At 39.9% G+C, this 19,622-nt stretch overlaps 1 protein-coding gene across 6 annotated transcripts; it reads right to left on the minus strand.

Annotated features, from left to right (window-relative positions):
* Positions 1-12,148: 12,148 nt before the first annotated feature.
* Positions 12,149-19,234, minus strand: LOC107800995 (pentatricopeptide repeat-containing protein At1g04840-like). 6 transcript variants are annotated; one of them, XR_001651554.2, is made up of 6 exons: positions 17,814-19,234; positions 16,886-17,722; positions 14,620-16,661; positions 14,395-14,461; positions 14,038-14,277; positions 12,149-13,257 (listed from the first exon to the last, which is right to left on the minus strand). XR_001651554.2 is itself a non-coding variant. In XM_016624419.2 (3 exons), the coding sequence occupies exons 1-2, from the start codon at positions 19,006-19,008 to the stop codon at positions 16,890-16,892; spliced, it is 2,028 nt and encodes a 675-aa protein (XP_016479905.2). In that variant the 5' UTR covers positions 19,009-19,234; the 3' UTR covers positions 12,152-13,257; positions 16,886-16,889. The 6 variants fall into 6 exon arrangements, 1 of the variants encoding a protein (XP_016479905.2); XR_001651547.2 differs by having other exon boundaries at positions 14,395-16,657; XR_001651542.2 differs by having other exon boundaries at positions 14,395-16,661.
* Between the last annotated feature and the right edge of the window lie 388 nt (positions 19,235-19,622).

Raw genomic sequence — 19,622 nt, forward strand, 5'->3', positions numbered from 1 at the left:
TAAGGGCGAGGTATCTAAACTCCTTAAAATAGGGTTCATTCGGGAGGTTAAATACCCTGATTGGTAAACAAACGTAGTGGTAGTCCCATAAAAAGGGAATAAACTTAGGTGAGGCTGAAACTAGGTACTCCCACCTGGAAAAACTGGCGCTCGCTTCGCTAACCGCCTCTAGGAATCTAAAACCATACTTCCAATGTTACCTCATATGTGTCGTAACTACTTACCCGTTAAGGAACGTTATGCATAAGCCTGAACTCTCGGGCCGATTGACCAAATGGGCCGTAGAAATAAGTGGTTACGATATCGAGTACCGACCTCGGACCGCCATCGAGTCTCAAATTTTGGCAGACTTTATGGCTAACTTTACGCCGCCCCTAATACCCGAGGTCAAAAAAGAGTTATTGATTAACTCGGGGACTTCCTCAGGAATCTGGACCCTCTTTACGGACGTCGCCTCAAATACAAAAGGGCCCGGGCTTGGCATCGTACTAAAATAGCCAACAGGTAATAATTAGGCAATCTGTTAAGACTGTAAAATTGGCTAACATCGAGGCCGAATATGAATCTATGATTGCAGGACTTGAACTAGCCAAGAACTTGGGGCAGAGGTGATCGAAGCCAAGAGAGACTCCCTCTTTGTGGTAAACCAAGTTAATGGGACATTCGAGGTCAGAGAAGAACAAATGCAGAGATACTTGGACAAGTTATAGGTGACATTGCATCGGTTCAAAGAATGGACTTTGCAACATGTGCCCCGGGATCAAAATAGCGAGGCCGATGCCCTCGCTAACTTGGGATCGTCGATCGAAGACAAAGAGATCAACTCGTGAAATATATTCGTTCAAGAAGGGCTCCAAAAGATGTTGATCGTAAATGAGAAGATTGGTTCCGTAGGCTTCGAGCCAACAAAGACTGAGAAGATTGACTCAAGAACCAATTTTATTCTGAGCTCCATTGTAGAATTCAGACCTAACCACTAAGTAAGAAGTGATGGGAACGACGGAACTTGTGAATGCAAAAGATTCTATTGAAAGGCCAAGCCTTTAGGTTGTTTAAGTAGGTTGGGTGACAGATCGGCTATAGGAGTACTCTGGGATATAAACCAGGGCAACAAAAGTGGAGCATACAACGATGCTGCCCGTCGAGGTTCGAACACAAAAGCCCACTAGCCTGAACCCCCTTTCCATATCTCGGAGAAGGTATGCAAGCAAGTCATCTGTGCTAATAAGTTCCTGCCTTTTTTTTATTATAGGTAAGACTTAAAATTGAGACTATTACGATGTGAACTCCTTATATCCATTTATAATGAAAACTTTTCCGATGCCAGGCGAACGGGGCTCCTAGGCCGGGACCTTTTTCACATACACCGGGAGAAAAGGTTACGATAGCAAGCCCCTCCCCGGCCGGAGAGCCTCCAGGACAGATCAAAGAGCGACGTAATTCCCCATTCATCCGAAATAGTATTTTAGTAAAGAAGAGAGGCATTCTGGGCCGACTACTACGACTACATGCCCATCTAGAAAGCATATTAGCTTATTATGAACCTTTCTTTTCCTCTTCTTCGATAGCTTTGCAGAGGAGAAAGACTCTTCCTTCTCTGCTTCACTGTTAATTGATTAGCGCATGAACGAAGCTGTAACGGAGCATGTACGCGACGATCAAACACGGCTTTGCCAGCTGGCTAGTCTAAAGGCCTTGCCTTATGAAAGAAAGGAAGGATAAGAGGAGGGGAGCGAAGAGAGTAGGCTGCACGTGACAGACTCTTTTTTTGGTATACTGCTCCGCTCGCAGAGCGAATGAACATAAGTCAAACCGAATATGAGGAGGAAAGTGAGATCGTTGTCCGATGGCACCGGGCGTGGCTGAACCATCTACGATGGGGGGAGGTAAGCAACCGCTGCTTATCGATTAATAGAGCCAGCTCCACGTCCGAGCCTTAGAATAGAACAAGACATTTGAATTCTAGCGCACTAGCCTTAGCTAGACTCACCGGTTCAACAATTTCAACAAGTATAAGCTGGAGGACTGTTTTCTCATATGAATCTTTTGTCTCCGGCTATTGGGGATCCCATTTCCATACCAACGCAAGATATGCTTATTGGACTCTATGTATTAACCCCAAAAATGGTTTTCAAAAAATGGGTGATCAAAAGATCGAATTACTATGCCTATCTTGGTGGTCGTTACTTTTGGTGGCCAGCTCTCGCAAGAATTGTATGGGAGTCGCCCTCGGAGGGACTTCCCGAATGACAACCCGCAATGAATAGGGAAGGTATAGTAATGGAAACCCTTCTTATTGGACGATCATGATACTTCCCAAAAATTGAAATTCTTGATCAATGGACTCTTGAGTAGATTGCCCATGGAAAGGAGCTTACTCCAAGATCTGACTCCGCCCGTGTAAGAGTTCGGGAAGGCCAGAAGTAAACAAAGAGGTTCCCCCGAGCTACTTTATTAAAGCAGACTTCTTTGGTTAGGCCGGCTACTAGAGGCTAGCTACTTCTAGCTTCTATACTGGCCCTTCAATCTCTATACTCTTGATGCAATGGACTCCCCAAAGCCACTAAATTTTAATTCTTTGAATTGGAATGGCGTCGATAGAAATTCAGTATTTTGCAACGAAAACAATGTAAAAAACTGGAGTCAATTTTTGGATGAAAGGAAACCTCTTTATAAAGAGACGAGTTAACCCTATAAATGAAATAGGGATTGAAAGAGTCAATATTCGCCCGCGAATATCGATAAAATATTTATTTTGAAACCACCTCTATATTAACATAGTGGTAGAAAGAGCACCATACTGCGTCTACGGCGGGGAGCACCTCAGTATACGATCGCGCGCAGTAACTGAGAGTCCTATTACACAGCTTACTTCGATGTTTTCAATTTCCCATATAACCTCCATTTTTCGGGGTCTCAAAGGGGCGTGGAAACGCATAAGAACTCTTGAATGGAAAAGAGATGTAACTCTAATTCCTTCGGAATCGGTAGTCAATCCTATTTCCGATAGGGGCAGTTGACAATTGAATCCGATTTTGACCATTATTTTCATATCCGTAATAGTGCGAAAAGAAGGATCTTTTAGCCCCTTATCGCCGTGGAGGAAAAATCGGACTATTCGAGGGAGCTGGAGTGGGTAAAACATCTTTCTTTCTATTTCAAAGCTTGTGCTTTGGTTCAGATCACTGCTTACTTACTTGACTTGCCCCCTTTTTTTAAGCAAAGAGGAAGTCGTGCAAGCAAGAGAAATGGAATCTATTAGAATAGAAAATAGTGCAGCTCGATCAGTATAAGAATAAAGCCGGGAGAAGTCGTCCAACTCATGAGATCGGTAGTGGAAGAGGGCCACGTCGAGATTCAACTTGACGAGCCTAACTTGGGACTGGAGGAATAAGTACGTGGAATATCTCAGGACCGGAAAATTGCTCTTGAGCCCGAAAGAATCGAGAGCCTTGTGTACGAAGGCATCCCAATTTAACATGTACAAAGACGAAACCTTGTTAAGAAGAACGTTTGATGGCTCGCTGTCAATATGTCTAGGACCGGGGGATACTGAGTACATTCTAAGGGAAATACACGAAGGTACTTGTGGAAATCATTTGGGCGCCGAATCACTGTTTCAAAAAATAATCATAGCCGGTTACTACTGGATCGACATGGAAAAAGATGCAAAAGAGTTCGTTCAAAAATGTGATGAATGCCAAAGACACACTTCGATGATTCATCAACCTGGGGAGCTGCTGCATTCGGTTTTGTCACCATGGCCTTTCATGAAATGGGGTATGGACATCGTCGGCCCCCTCCCACGAGCACCCGGTAAGGCTCAATTCATTTTATTTATGACTGACTTTTTCTCTAAATGGGTGAAAGAACATGTATATGAGAAGTCCAAGGAAAAATAAATCATCGATTTTATCTAGGACCACATCATATGTCTGTTCGGAATACCGGCCGAGATCGTGAGCGACAAGGGGAAATAATTTATTGGCGGCAAAGTAAGTAAGTTTCTCGAAGACCATAAGATCAAAATGATCTTATCCACTCCCTATCACCCTAGTGGGAATGGACAAGCTGAATCTACCAATAAAACCATACTCCAAAGCCTTAAAAAGAGGTTAACTGACGCAAAAGGAAAATGGAAGGAAATGCTACCTGAGGTCCTATGGGGGTACCGTAAGACCTTGAAGTCCAGTACCGGGGCCACCCCATTTTCTTTGGTGTATGGCACCAAAGCTTTAATACCAGTCAAGGTCGAGGAGCAAAGAATCAGACTCTGATATGCAATGAAGGAATCAAACGACGAAGCTATAAGTACGAGCCTGTAGCTATTAGATGAAAGGCGCGAAGCCACCCTTGTCCGACTGGCCGCCTAAAAACAGTGGATCGAAAGGTATTACAATCTAAGGACCAACCTTTGACACTTCAATACCGGGGACTTGGCACTAAGAAAGGTCACACTAAGCCACCAAAACCCGAACGAAGGGAAATTGGGGCCGAATTGGGAAGGACTGTACCGAGTTATCGAGATCACCGAGAAAGGATCCTACAAGCTTGGAACAATTAACGGTGAGCAGCTACCAAAAAATTGGAATATAACTCACTTAAAGCGATATTACTGTTAAGGTGCGGTCCAGTTCTTTCTTTTATTTACATTTTAAACTAACACTTACATGTAACCAACAAAGGATGATTCGAGACACTAGGTCTGAAAGCACGCGTTGCACTCTTTTTACCTTGAATCGGCTTTATCCCAAAAGGGTTTTCCGGCAAGTTTTAACGAGGAAACAAGTAAATCGTGCTAACTTAGAATCGAAGGCCGGCTACGAACCGGTGACAATGATCACAACAACATTCGAGGCCTCTCTTTGGTCAACCTCAAACACTGAGGGGCAATATCCTCGGATATCGAATTTAACAAGGCATTTTGACTTCGTGATTGAAGGGCCTCAATCAATAGGATTTATTGTAAGGGCCAAACAGTCAAATGAACCGTGCCCGCTCAAATCACTCGAGCTCTGGCATAAAACATGTATATATGTACAACTATTATGCACAAGAATAATAAAGAAGACTCTTCTTTGCATATAAACATCTTGTCCTAAAAAACGTTTCTTGAATTTTCAAGGAATTTGCTACACATGATATCCTAAAGATATCAAGCCCAAGGGCCACCTTAATCCGAGTTCGAATATTCACTTTACTCGGGGACTATAGGCATTGCCTAAATTAAAAGGCTACAGCCATTCCGGGTGAACAAAACTCAAGGGCACAAAGCTTATTTGGCGGTCCCCGAATTTAAAGCCTAAGGCCATTCCGGGTCAGCAAAACCCGAGGGAGCAAAGCTTATTTGGCAATGCCCGAATTAAAAGGCTACGACCATTCCGGGTTAACGAAACCCGAGGGCACAAAGCTTATTTGGCAGTGCCCGAATTTGAAGGCTAAGGCCATTCCGAGTCAGCAAAACCCGAGGGCACAAAGCTTATTTGGCAATGCCCGAGTTAAAAGTCTATGACCATTTTGGGTTAACAAAACCCGATGGCACAAAGCTTATTTAGCAGTGCCCGAATTTGAAGGCTAAGTCCATTTCCAGGTTAACAAAACCCGAGATTACAAAAGCATATGAAAACACACTCTCGGCATATCATACCCTAAAAAGTATAAGTGTTTTGGGGATAAGATTTTTGGTAACACCGATAAACTTTTGAATGCAAATAAAAGGAGAAATTCAAAAGCTGTGAAAGGGACAAGCCTTATATATATATATATCAAAATTCTTTACAAGGGCTGAATAGCCCTAATACATATTTTTTACAAAAGACCGAACGACCTCAACAAAAAGATAGTACAAAAAGCAAAAAGATCCTAAATGGCCTAATCTTTATCGGGGGCTACATCATCGCCTACGGGGCCTTCGACACTATCGGACCCACCGACTCTTCATACCTCTCGGAATACTTTTCGGGATAAGCCAGCTTCCGGGCCTTGGCTTCGCATATCTTGGCATTCTCAATTTCAGCCAATATGTCAAAATTTTGAGCATGGACTCCCTTCGGGATTGCCACCTCGCATGCTTCACTATGTTTCTTGCTTGTTCCTGAATGGCCTCGATATCGGCCTTGAACTGGGCCACTTTATCATCGGCCTTGGTCTTGGCCACGACGACCTCTAACTTAGTTGCCTCAAGCTCCTTGACCAGGTTCTCTTGACCAAAAACAACCGAGTTCAACTGAGATTGGAGTCCCTCGATCGTATTGACCTTCACTGAGTATTTATCCCTTATAGACCGAAGCTGAACCACAGCCGAAGACAACTGCGCATAGGTAGTCTATTTTTTCGAGGCCAGGCGGTCCATATTTTTCTTCCATTCTTTGGCCTCTGCATTCATTGTGTCCACCTCCACCTGGAGCTGCTCGATCTGGTCAAGTCTATTTTGAACCTGTGGGTTCGGGTCGTTAGCCAATATGTCTGAATCATCCTCACTAAGTTCGAATATTCGTCTTACCTGCTCGACCAGATCAGCATTCTCCTTCCGAGCCGCTTCTAACTCGACCTGGAGCTTCTCACTAAGAAGCTTGTAAGAATCCTTCTTCTCAGCAAGCTCCCGAGTCACGGCCTCGTGATACTTGAACTTCTCCCGATATTGGAGAAAGGCCTCGTGATGAAGCACCGAGGCCTGCAAGCACAAAGGAAAATGTTACGATTGTTCATGATTAGATCTAAGTACATAATGAAGGGACGTTCGAAATTACCCGATTCAAAGCATGTTGAGCTTCGTTGAACAGGCATGGCGCTTCCACCTCATTCATTCTAGCTTGATCCTCTTCGGTCACCAAGCACTGAAGGTAACTAGCAATCCCTACCGGGGAAGAGAGAACTCTGGCGTCCTCCGGAATTGACATATAAATTGCTCGTCTCTGAGTAGGATCAACACTCGGAACTGGGAACTAATTCACTATTTTTGGGCTTGAAGAAGACTCGCCAGCTCCCGGGGACGGTATTTTCTTTGGTACCGGTAAGTCACCCAACCTGGTGACATCCTCCGAAGCAATAGAATCCAGGTCATCGAAGAAATTGTAGAAAGAATCGACTGCTCCTTGAGCCCCTTACCCGAGGTTACCTTTCAACGTTTGAGCCTCGTTTATCGTAAAATCGGTAAACGAAGGCGATCCAGAGAGATCAATCACCCCAAGCGCCTCCTTAGGCACATTACCTTCTGACCGAGAAGTACCGGTCACAGTCTTTTTTTTATCTCCCTATCTCGGGGCAAAATAATCTTGACCCTCCCTGGTTCGGAGACTTTAGCCACTGCTTCTTCTACGAACTCTATGGCTTGAGGCAGTTCGGAACCGCTTCTCACGTGGGTCACCAATTCAGAATCTTCTTCTTCTTTGGACTCATCCTTCAACCGATGGAGTGAGTCCGATGAGAGTTCTTGGGTCGTGGCATTCTTAGGTTTGCACGCCAGCCGCTTCCTCAGTCTATTCTCTTCAGGGCTCGAGGAACTCAGAGCTTTTCTTATTTTCTTCTCTTTATACTGCTTTGGAGCAGGGGGATCGACATATATTTCGTCATCGGCTGATGGGGGTCTCATTTCGACATCTTTTGGTAAACCTGCAAAAAGAAAGTAAAATGATTCAGAGATCGATGATGTGAAAGTAAGATCAAATATAACTTAGAGAAAACATTCTCACCATGGTTACGGGCCTCCCATCGGCCCTTCGAGAGCTCACTCCATAAGCGCTCGGAATAAGGTATTTGTGTCACAATGCCCTCGATCCACTCCTTGAGTCAAGGAACGACATCCGACATCTGGGCAACAACTTCATCATCACGTAACATCGATGAGAAGGGAGGGAAAACAAAAGCAATAAAAGAAATCTTGAAGACAAAGTTATACTTATGTTTCATGTTCCATTTATCAAGAAATGGCATATCCGCAGCTGGGATTAAGTCAGAGGTCCTCACTCGAACGACTCGGCCCAACCAGCCCCAACTCCGATCCTCGCCGATGCTTGAGAATAAGGCCTTAGTGGCTCGACATGCGAGCTTGATTAATCCCCCTCGGTAAAGCCGAGGTCTATACAAGGGCGTGAGGTGGTCGATGCTAAATAGACATCCCTCGAGCTTGCTCACAAATAAACGAAGCAGAATAATAATCCTCCAAAATAAAGGATGAATCTGCCCAAGCGTCACTTCATAACTTTTGCAAAAGGGTATGATAATTGGGTCCAAAGGACCCAGCGTGAAAGGGCAAGTGTAAACACTTAAAAAACTCTCCACGTAGGTGGTGATCGATTCCTCAGGGGTAGGGACCACTACGAGCTTATTTTCACAGTTGCAGTCCTCTTTGGCCTTATCGAGGACACTAGCAGTAATCGTACATATGTACCTCGAGACCGGCTCACACCAACCCGGTACCAAGGGGTTTTTCTCGATCTTCAAGTTGGCCCGATTGGGCACCTCGCAGAGACATACGACTTTAGAGGGGGTTCCAATATAGGTTCCTCAGTAGCAGCAGGTGTAATATTTTTAGGTGGTTTCGAGAAAGAAAGGTTTTCTTTTTTAGGAATAGATTTTGATTTTTTTATTAACAATGGAGAAGAAAGTGTTGGTAAAAGAGGAGGCGTGCTTAGCGAAATAATTTATGTAAATTTTCAGAAGAACTAGAAGAGAAGGTATAATTATGAGATAACTTATAAGAACTCTCAGAAAACCAGAAGGGAAGAAGCTTGAACTTAAGCTTTCAGAAAATCAGTAGATGAGAGTGATGAAGTTTTCTCAAAACACAAGAGCAAATATTTGAATGTAAAAAGTTCTAATGAATGAATGAAAGGGGTATTTATAGTTTTCTCAAATGGTGGTTCCCTTCCTGTAGCGGCCGACAATCAACTGACACCCATTTAATGCCTTGAAGACTGGATCGACGGGACATTTTCAACTGTTCTTATCACTTACATCATGAATCTGTCGTCATGATTTATCGGAGTGAGAATCGGGAGCCCATATCATTTCTCATCATTTACTCTCCGAAAAATAAGGGGATTTGACGTCGTATTTTTTCTCTTATTGTCATGATATATCGAAATGAGAATTTGAGGCTCATATCGTTTTCCGTCATCTACTCTCCGAAAAATAAGGGGACTATTTATGTACGGGTAAAACCGAGCTCGATGTTCGATCGAGCTTGTGAAACGGAGGGCCTAGGTCGGTACATTTGTAATAGGGTAAAAATCAAAATCCGAGATTCGATCTGACATCCAACATGGTCAGCCGAGAGCGGAATATAATATTCAAGATCGGGCCCAAAGCATCATCAAAACTAGCCATCGAGATTATCAGATTTGCCCTCGAGTCTACCGAAGGCGTAATCGCTCATGTTTCTGACGGTTTAGAGAAAGATCTGCCAACTCATCCGACAGGGGTCCGTGATTCTTGCCATTAACCAACTATTATGGCAGAAATCATAGAATTAGTCAAAAAGGGAACCAACGGTCTTCAAAATCAAGGACCTATATTTTTTATAGTACAATAAAATAATACCCTAAAGGGTAGGTCTCCCTCAATATATAAAGAGGACTTGACAATTCATTAATGACATTATAACATATACTGATAAATAATACATTCTCCAAGTTCTTACTCTTTGATATTTTTGTGTTAACAAAAGTGTATTCAACTCAAGGGTGGCTAGCTTCCTTATGTTGAAATCATTCAACTCACGTGGTTTGCGGTTAATTTATCATTATTTATTTCAATTTCAAATCTAATTTATCGCTTTGTAACAAATTCAATTGTTATCCGATTTTGAGGGTAAACAAAATAATAATCAAATTTTCATATAAAGAGCTTCTTTAATGTAATTTTACCTCTTCTTAATGTAACATGTCTTAACCAAAACCTTAAACAGATTAATAAGGTAAAATAGCATGGGCCAGTCAATTTTCGGACTACTAACTAAAAAATAACCAATATTTGCAAAGTCATTGAAACTACTATTTTACGTGGAGATAAAATCTGGACAAAAATACCCTACTCGAAACACGAAAAGTTCCAATATAATATGCTCCTGCGTATAAACTTCCAGCATATTATGTTGGAACTCCAGAATATTATGAAATTCCAACACATTATGTTGGAATCTCATATGTAAAAAATTCGAACTCGAGCATATTATGCTAGAATTCCAATACTTTACTATCTTGTTGTTTTATTCTTCTTTTATATGGCTTTTTGTTACTGTCCTTTCTTGTCTATATTTTCATTAATGTGGTGCTTATACTTTCCTGAGCCGATGGTCTATTAGAAACAATCTCTCTATCCTCACAAGGTAAGGGTAAGGTCTGCGTACACTACCCTCCCCAGACCTCACGGGTGTGGGATAATACTGGATATGTTGTTGTTGTTGTATTTCAGATTTTTAACGGTTGTTTTTGTTGAGCTTTTATTTTTATATGAAAAATTAGTTAAATTTAAATTAGTTTTAAAACTGTAACTAATTTTTAATTAACAGTTGTAAACTAGGTTAGTTCTGATTCTTTTTCCCATTAAGAAGTTGCATATAGTCATGATATGGTTTTCAAGTCAAATTGCTAATTATAATATCAGAATGAGAGAGACTAATCGGTTGCCATAGATAATATTTCAGTATTTGTATAAACTAAAGTTCAATATTTGCAAATATTGGCTAGACAATCGGTTTGCAAATATTAAACTTCAGTGTATATATTACAACCAAATTAGATATTACATAATGTGCAACTAAACAAGTTACACGTCAAATTATTTCAATAATGAAAAGCTGAAAAGTAGGGAGAATCCCTATATAATTGGGCATAACCAAAATTAATGTATACGGATAACTTCCATCCAAAGCAGCAGTGATAATCTTACTGGAACTTGTAATATATTTATTCTCTCTTCATTAAACTCTACCTCATTCAGAGAGTAATTTGTCCAGATATAACTCTCTTGCTCTTTGCCATAATACTCCTCATTTTTTTGAAAGTTCAAAAAAGATAACTTAATGTTACTTATAGCATATACCATTGAACTTTTCTTAAAACTTATAGTATATTGAATTATACAACTCATTATTCTGTATATTTAGTGATGAAAAAGTAAAAGCTACTGAGAAATATATATATATATATATATATATATATATATATATATATATATATATATATATATATATATATATATATATACACACACACATATATATAAAGATAATATTATATAAGTGTTTAAGTAATATTTTATATAGTTCGGACATTATATACCATATATTAAATATATTATACAACCTATTATTATATATTTTAATTATATAAAATATACAATTTTGTATAAGAAAATATGCAGTATACAATATATTAATGGAGAAATTGGGGGAAAATTGATATGATAGATACTTTTAGGTGAAGAGAATCTTAAGAGAGATGTTAGGGTACATTTTAGGCGAGAGAATGTTAGAAGAGATATATTAGGGACATAAAACATTGTAAATTTTAAAATAAACTGTATTTTATGTAATTTTGTGAAAGTAGTTGTAGAAAATTTAAATAAGTGTTAAAAAGGTTGTATACTATATAAATTCCTCTTGCGGAATACTGGCTAGACCATCAGTTTGCAAATATTAAACTTCAGTATTTAAAATACTGGGGAAAAAAATGATAATCATATTTGAGAAGTATTATATATAACGAGTTTCACTTACAAATCTTCAGAACTTTTGTTTCCGAGTGAAGTTTATGTACAAGCACAACTCAACTTGAATATTCTTTTAAACGTCAAACAAATATTGGCCTATTAAATTACAATAACAATAAACTTTTCTTCTCTTTCAACAGCCTCGTAGGCCGGCTGAAGACCGAATAAAGCAGTTCAAAGCTCGCTTGAGATCTATCCAAGACCTGGCCGATGGCTACTTCCAATTAGCATTGACAAAATACATTCTCATTTCTTAGGGGTCATTTAGTACCCCTAAGAATTCAGTATCACCCTATTCCTTTGTTTGGTTATTAATCTTGGGATAAATTATCCCAGGATTAAAATTTAGTACCGGGATAATTTATACATGTCAGAGGGTGAAATAATAATCCCAAGATAAGTTAACTCAGAAAAAAGCAGTAAAATTGACAATCACAAAATTAATACAACATATCAAACAACTCCAACATAACTAATCGCAGTGTAACTTGTCTTCAAACCAAACTACCCCTTAGAGTTATGATTGCCAGCTTAGCCAACATACTATCCTGAAATGTCTCCCTTCTAATCGCATTTTCATTCTTATGAAAGAAGCAGATATTGAATAAACCAATTCAAAAATAAACAAAAAGCAAACGACAGAGTCAAGCCAATACATTTACCTAATGCCAATAACAGTCTATTCGTCCAAACTGTTTTCCATATAAGAAACAAGAGAAATGTAACAAACTAGCAAATCAAGCACATGATCACTGCCACAGCTCTTTCACCAGCTCCAAACCCACTTGCACAACTGGAGGTTTGCTGAAAAAAATGGGGAAATAGAGAGGTGCCTCATACAAATAAGCACATAACCATTGTTGCTTCAACCAGAGGCAGAGCCAGGATTTTGAAACTTATGGATTTGGGATTCTAGTTCTTTTAAGTAACCTTCAAAATTAATAATTGTTTACATATTCAATCAATTTCACAAGACAAATACAAGTTTGGACCAAAGTTATTGGGTGTGGCCGTACCCGTAACCCACACACTAGCTCCACCATAGGCTTCAACTCTTAATAAACTTCATCTAACCGCGGTATTGGCCTGAGCAGTGTTGGGGTTTGCTTTGTTCTCTGTTCTTGGAGAAGTCCTCTAACAAGCAACTCTTATACCTGCTAAGCAGGTGCCACGGTGCCACCGTTCCTGCTTGACAAGGGCACAAGATATGGGGAGGAATGTGCCCTTGAACAGAAGACTCTATTCCTTACCGTAGTTATTCAGGTTGCCACATACATGGCAGTTGAAGTCTATTTGAATCTTCACAAAAGTTGAAGACTATTTGGATCTTCACAAAATGCTCTCCAAGATTGATGATGCCAAGTGCCATTTCCGCCACGGCTATTATCTCTCTTGAAGCTATGAATTACCAGGAACTCTCATGTGCTTATTTGCAGTTGGAGCAACCGATCGCAAGAAAGCAGTAGATTCTCCACCACCTGGTGTCCTGATAACTTTTGCTCCTTCCAAATCTATGTGGACGCAGGAAAAATGCGCCAGATCTACCTGGGACAAGCAAGAATCAAATATTCAGTTGTTTTGCATCACCTAGAGAAAGCACCATGAACCGCTTAAATTAATCAATGGTCAACACGTTATTAGAATATCAAGTGAATATGTGTCTAGAGTCATCCATGTCTAGATTCATTGCACATGAATAAGGAAAACTTTATAGAATATTCTATAGGCTACCTTTTTATGATAACCAATATTCTATAGGATACCTTAGCATATTCTATCTTCAATATTTACTTACCAAGTTAATGAGAAGCTTCTTTTCTATTTTCACACTCGTGTTACAAGAAGTCCACGGATATATTGACACCTGCACTGGAATTCTTGATACCTAGATTATCCACGTGTCATAAGATAGCATACTACTTATTCATGTAACATGGATTGATAAGATTGAGCATTGGTACAAAAACTATCGATTTGGCAACATGGACGATATGATCATCAAGGAGCCTACAATCAATGATGAATGAGCTAACCATGCACTACTACACAAAGCAAAACAGGAAAAAGGGAGAACTAAGGAAATAAAGAGAGATGGAACAGCAGGCAGAGCAGTCTTGTCCTAATACCTTTGCCCTTTCTTATTTCACTTTTGGAAGTAATGGATCTATTATGATCAAAGCAGTTACTCCCAAAAATTTAGGAAATGCATAACTGACTGCCGAAAGAAATTAAGAGAACCTAATAATTGATCGAGTATAAATTGTTTCCCTTCCATGCTTTAAAGGATGGACAGAGAGTGGTTGGGAAGCTGTACTCAAGACTTGCCTTGGTCACAAATTTTAGCTACTGTCTGCTGCAAATTTTCCCTGGATGCCATCAGTGTCAGCAATCGAGAACCCACTAGAAATTCAGTGTGCCCATGAAAAGAGTATCTACTTTGAGATGCATGCGCTGACGCACCATTCTGAACTGTGGACTACCACCTGCGAGGAACAAAGAGTAGTGGGAAGGAGACTGCAGAAACCACATCATCCAATCCTTCAGGTTTCCTGACCTTATCTTTCCCTGTTTGTCACAAAAAAATTTCCAAGGCTCACTCCTCTGGTTTAGGTAATACTATCAATTATACAAGACATACATTACTGAGAGGAAAACCAAAAGATAATGGAGTTTGAGACAGACCACTTAATTCATTTTATTCCTTAATCAGCATCTCTCCAAGTAGCTCTTCGCCAACTTGTATTCTTTCCTGCATTAGCAGGAAAGCAATTTGACTAATAGTCTAAGACAGAAATGAAGCCAATAAAGAAGACAAGGATCATTAACTTCAGAACAGAAGGAAACTGGTGCACTATTTTTTAAAAAGAAAAAATAAGTCAACTTGGCTGTTTCGATTAATGCACCAACCTCGTCATAAATAAATCCAGATTGTGTAAGAGCTCCAACAGCACAAAGAAGTGGCTATCCCACTAGAGAAAACGAAAGGACAGCACATGGCTAAGCTCTAGGTATGCGCAATTTACTATATTTGTGCACACAAGGCATGTTCAGATAAATCAGTAAATGAACTTGTCAATGACATTTCTTCCCCTTGGAATGTCCAATCATCACATTCCAGCTTTAAACTCCAAAAGAGACACTCGGGACCACTTCCATACCTTCTCTCTTCTTCTACAGAAGTCTAAAACAACCTCTGATAAAGGAGAGTATCACCGACGCATTTCCTCCAATCGCGAAAATCAGAGACCAAAAAGCGACTGGGCATTTAAGGTTACTATTGCATTCATGCATAAATTTATTGGCAACATAAAATATTGCCAGGAAAGGAAAGTTCCTATTTGTAGCCTAGCAGCCTCGGTGCTTTTGTGAATAACACATACTTACATATTTATCAATAAAAGTTTCAGAGGTCAAAAAACAGTAAACTTAAATAAATTGGCAATAATCCAATTGGTTTGGTTGGTCTATTTGTGTTTTCTGCCTGTTTAAAGAAACTATTGCATGAAATATATATACCGGATTCATGTAGTCAATCCCAATAGTTTGGCTTTAAGGTATAGTTGTTGATGTTCTCATATTACTTTAATGCTTAAGCTATTGAGTAGCGAAAACAGATTTTAGATGAGAAAAACATTATCAATTTGCTATTCAACTCTTCATCAACATCAACTACAGGTTTCGGGACCGATGATATTGGACATTTTGGGGACCCCCTGGCTTGATAAAAGACTTGGAGATGTGTGGAACAGGCTTGGGGAGCGACCATATTTTCTCTTTCTGCTTTTTAGCCCTTTTTACATCCTTCTCTGTGGGCGTGGATCCCAAACCAAATGTACCAAAGTTTTCACGTGGGCACACTGGATGCACAATACCCTATAGAGCTGAACCCAGACCTTTACCCCGCACAAAACCATTCTTCAACATCTCATTTGCTACCATGACGGACGCGGAGGATAGCCTCGGCCCCGGAATGCATTCTCTTTCAGGAATCTTCTCAACAGACACTGTTTCGAAAGTTTGGTAGACCCAAGGTCCTTTTTCATCTTCAGCTTCAATATATGGAACAATCGGGTCATTATAAGCAGATATGTCCTCATCACCATACACAACTATTTCCTTCCTGTCCCATTCAAATTTTACCATTTGATGCAGAGAAGACGGAACCGCCTTAGCCGCATGTATCCAGGGCCTGCCCAACAACAAATTGTAGGAGACGGGCCAGATATAGTACTTGAAATTCCATAGTGAACTCAACTGGCTCTATCAATAATTCGAGCATTATATCACGGTAGAATCTTTTCCTCCCCCATCAAAACCTCGAGCACATACACTATTCATGTGGATTCTTTCAGTGCCGATCTTCAACTTTTGCAAAGTAGACAAAGGGGAAATAGTTTCACTAGAGCCGTTATCAACCAGTACCCTCGTGACAACAGAATCCTCGCACTTCACCGTGAGACAAAGAGCTCGGTTGTGTTCTGTACCCTCCATAGGAAGTTCATCATCTGAGAAAGTGATCGTATTTGCTTCGAAGATCTTGCTAGCAATCTTTTCCAAGTGATTCACTTTGTTCTTATCAGGAACATGTGCCTCATTCAAAATCTTCAACATGGTATTGCGGTGTTCATCTAAATGTATCAGTAAAGACAATAGAGAGATCTGAGCCGGTGTTTTTCTTAATTGCTCCGCAATGGAGTAGTCTTGCACTTTCATCTTTTTCAAGAATCTTCAGCCTCTTCCTCGGTGACCGGCTTCTTTACTGGCATTTGGCTGTCCTTGAACGACTTGGCCTTCCTCAATTCTTCTGGGGTAAAATACCTCCCAAAACGAGTCATTCCTCCGGTCTCATTGACTTCTTCCTCCACTTCTTTCCCATTATATGTCACTATTACTCGTTTGTAGTTCCACAGGACAACCTTTGTATCAACCATTGGTAAATGGGTCACTGGCTTAATAACAACAGGGGTAATTGGAGTAGGAAACAAAATAAAAACAAGGCTCAATTAGTTTGGTTGGTCTGATAATTACTCCAAACCAAAGTAAAACTGCAAGCAACAAAAGGTTAGTTATAACTGCTTCCAGCAATTGCTAGAAGTCCAGAATGACATATATGAACAGATTAAAAGCTTAACTAGCAAATTTGAGACGAAATTGAAAGTCAGGAAGCACTTACTAGTTCACCAGTAATCTTTACAGGAGCAAACTCCATCTTTGAAATGGTGGAATCTCTTTATATCTCTTAACACAATCACCCTTTGACTCATCTTGCTGACATACTTCATTAGCGAATGGCAGTCGCCACACACTCTAAGATTCTTCACAATCATAATGATCGCACCAGGACCAGTACTAATGAGCCCAAACGCAAGTGCTAACTTTTCACTATGACTTCCCAAAGCTCCTTCCTTCTCTTCCTCATCAATGTTATGAAGCACCCACTCGGTTTCAGGCATGTAACCGTGTTGTTTAGCTCCCGTAATAATTTCCTCCAATTTCGAGTATATCTCCTGCTTACGTGTATGAGCATTATCACCAGCAACAAATGTATGCAATTGACCATCCACCTCCATCGAACTCCATCCAGGATCCTTATCAACATTTTTGTTCTTCATTGAACTTCTAACTCTTTCTACATCATCCCATCTCCCTGCTCCTGCATAAACATTAGACAGAAACACATGGCCCCCAGCATGATTTGGCTCAAGCTGCAGGAGCTTCTCTGATGCAATTTTTGCCATTTCAATGTTCTTGTGAGCTCTGCAAGCAGAAAAAAGTGCACCCCAAATGACACAATCTGGCTCCAAGGGCATAATTTCGATAAATTTAAAGGCATCATCCAATCGGCCAGCCCTGCCAAGTAGATCTACTACTACAGCATAATGTCTCATAGTAGGCTCAATCGACCACTCGTGCTGCATGCTATGAAAGATTTGAAGGCCCTGATCCACCCGTCCAGCGTGAGAGCATCCAGTCAAAACAGCAAGGAAAGAAACTCCATCAGGTTTGATTCCTGCAACCATTAGGAAAAAAAAAAAAAAAAATCAAAGAATTTTCTAGTTAATCCAAATAACTTGATGGACAAAAGGATATATGTAAAGTACCAGCCAATTTCATCTGTTCAAAACACTTAAGAGCTTTATCTACATGTCCATGAATTGCCCAACCCCATATCATAATACTCCACGTACGAATATCCTTTTCCTTCAATCCACTAAAAACCAGGCTTGCAGACTCAATATACCCGCATTTCGCATACATATCAAGCAAAGCATTACCAACCGCTACGTTCAAATGGAGCCCATTGTTCGAAATATTTTCATGAATCTTTCTCCCTGCCTCTAGTGCCCCGGTTTTTGCACAAGCAGAAAGTGCAGATACAACAGTTAAACCATTCGGCTTCGTACCTTCTTCCACCATCTTGAAAAACAAATCTAGAGCCTTTTGGTGCAACCCATTTAGTGTTAATCCATGAATCATACTAGTCCAAGAAACCACATTCTTTTCCACCATCCCATCAAAAAGTTCCATCGCTTTATCCACTTCCCCATTCCTCAACAGCCCACTAAGCAAAGTATTCCAAGAACCTGCATTCCTCTCAGGCATTTCCTCAAACAACGCCAACGCCTTACTCACCTGTCCAGTCTTACAACACCCATTAATCGCGACGTTCCACAAAAGCACACTCTCAGCCTTATTTCTCTCAGGACTTTCATCAAACAGTTGGAGTGCAAACTCCACCAACTCAATTTTCACATACATTTCAACCAAACAAACCCTCACAAACACATCATACTCCAATCCCATCTTTAAAACACCACAATGCACACTCCCACCAACTCCTTTTTCACCTAATGCCGTTAATGATTTCAACACGAACGGGTACGTTAGCCTGTCAGGCTTAACGCCCATCTTAAGCATTAGCTTAAAATATCCAATTGATTTTTCAAAACAAGAGTTCTCCTTCAATCCTCTAATCAAAGCATTAAACAAATACAAATTCGGGCCACGAAAATAATTAAAAATAGACAATGCATAGTCAATGGATTTACGTAAAGAAGCTGAAGATATCAGCTGAGTAATGATTCTGCTATTTGATGATAAGTTTTGGCGAATGATTTGGGCATGGATTTTTTGGAGTTGAAGGGTGTTTTTACAAGTGTGAATTAGAGATATGAAATGGGTTTCATTCAAATTCTCATTATTATTATTCTTAGAGTATGATGATCTATTAGGTGGGGGGGGATTGAGGATTTTGGGAGATTTTCTTGGAAGTTTGAGTTTGGGAATTACTTTCATTTTTGAAGATTGGTTTGTAACAGTAAAAAGCAACAGATTCAGAAATGAGAAGGAAAAATGGAAGTAATGCTACTGCAAATGTGGCGGAAAAAGAATACTAGTGTACAGTGGTGGATGGAGAGTGATGAAAGATTCTTCTTCTTCTTCTTCTTCTTCTTTTTTAAAAATATTCCCGGCATTAATAATTACAGTTTAAATTATTGAGTAATCGCGAATAAAAAATAAAAAAGAACGTGAATATAACTGCAGACTATAGGAGAACATGTTTTGGACCGAGTAAATTGTAATTGACCTATTAATTTTTCCATAAATATTTGCCCAATTTGTCAAATGATACTGAAACTGAAAGGAGTAGCTTTTTAAGAGAAAAAAAATTAGATAGTATAAATTAAAAACATTACTTGATTTATTCACTTGTTAGGAAGCATTATGACTATTTTCGTTTTAATTATTAGGTTGGTAGGACGTGATTGATCATAGTATCACTACATTTTAATGATACAGAAAATAAATGTGCACGCACAAGTGCATGTGTCAATGTTTCAGAAACAAAACAATTATATCTTTTTGAACTAGCAAGGTACCATTTTTATCTATCTTAAACGTTTAATTTA

This window comes from Nicotiana tabacum, chromosome 14 (genome assembly GCF_000715075.1).
Source record: "Nicotiana tabacum cultivar K326 chromosome 14, ASM71507v2, whole genome shotgun sequence".
In the NCBI taxonomy this organism is placed as follows: Eukaryota; Viridiplantae; Streptophyta; class Magnoliopsida; order Solanales; family Solanaceae; genus Nicotiana; species Nicotiana tabacum.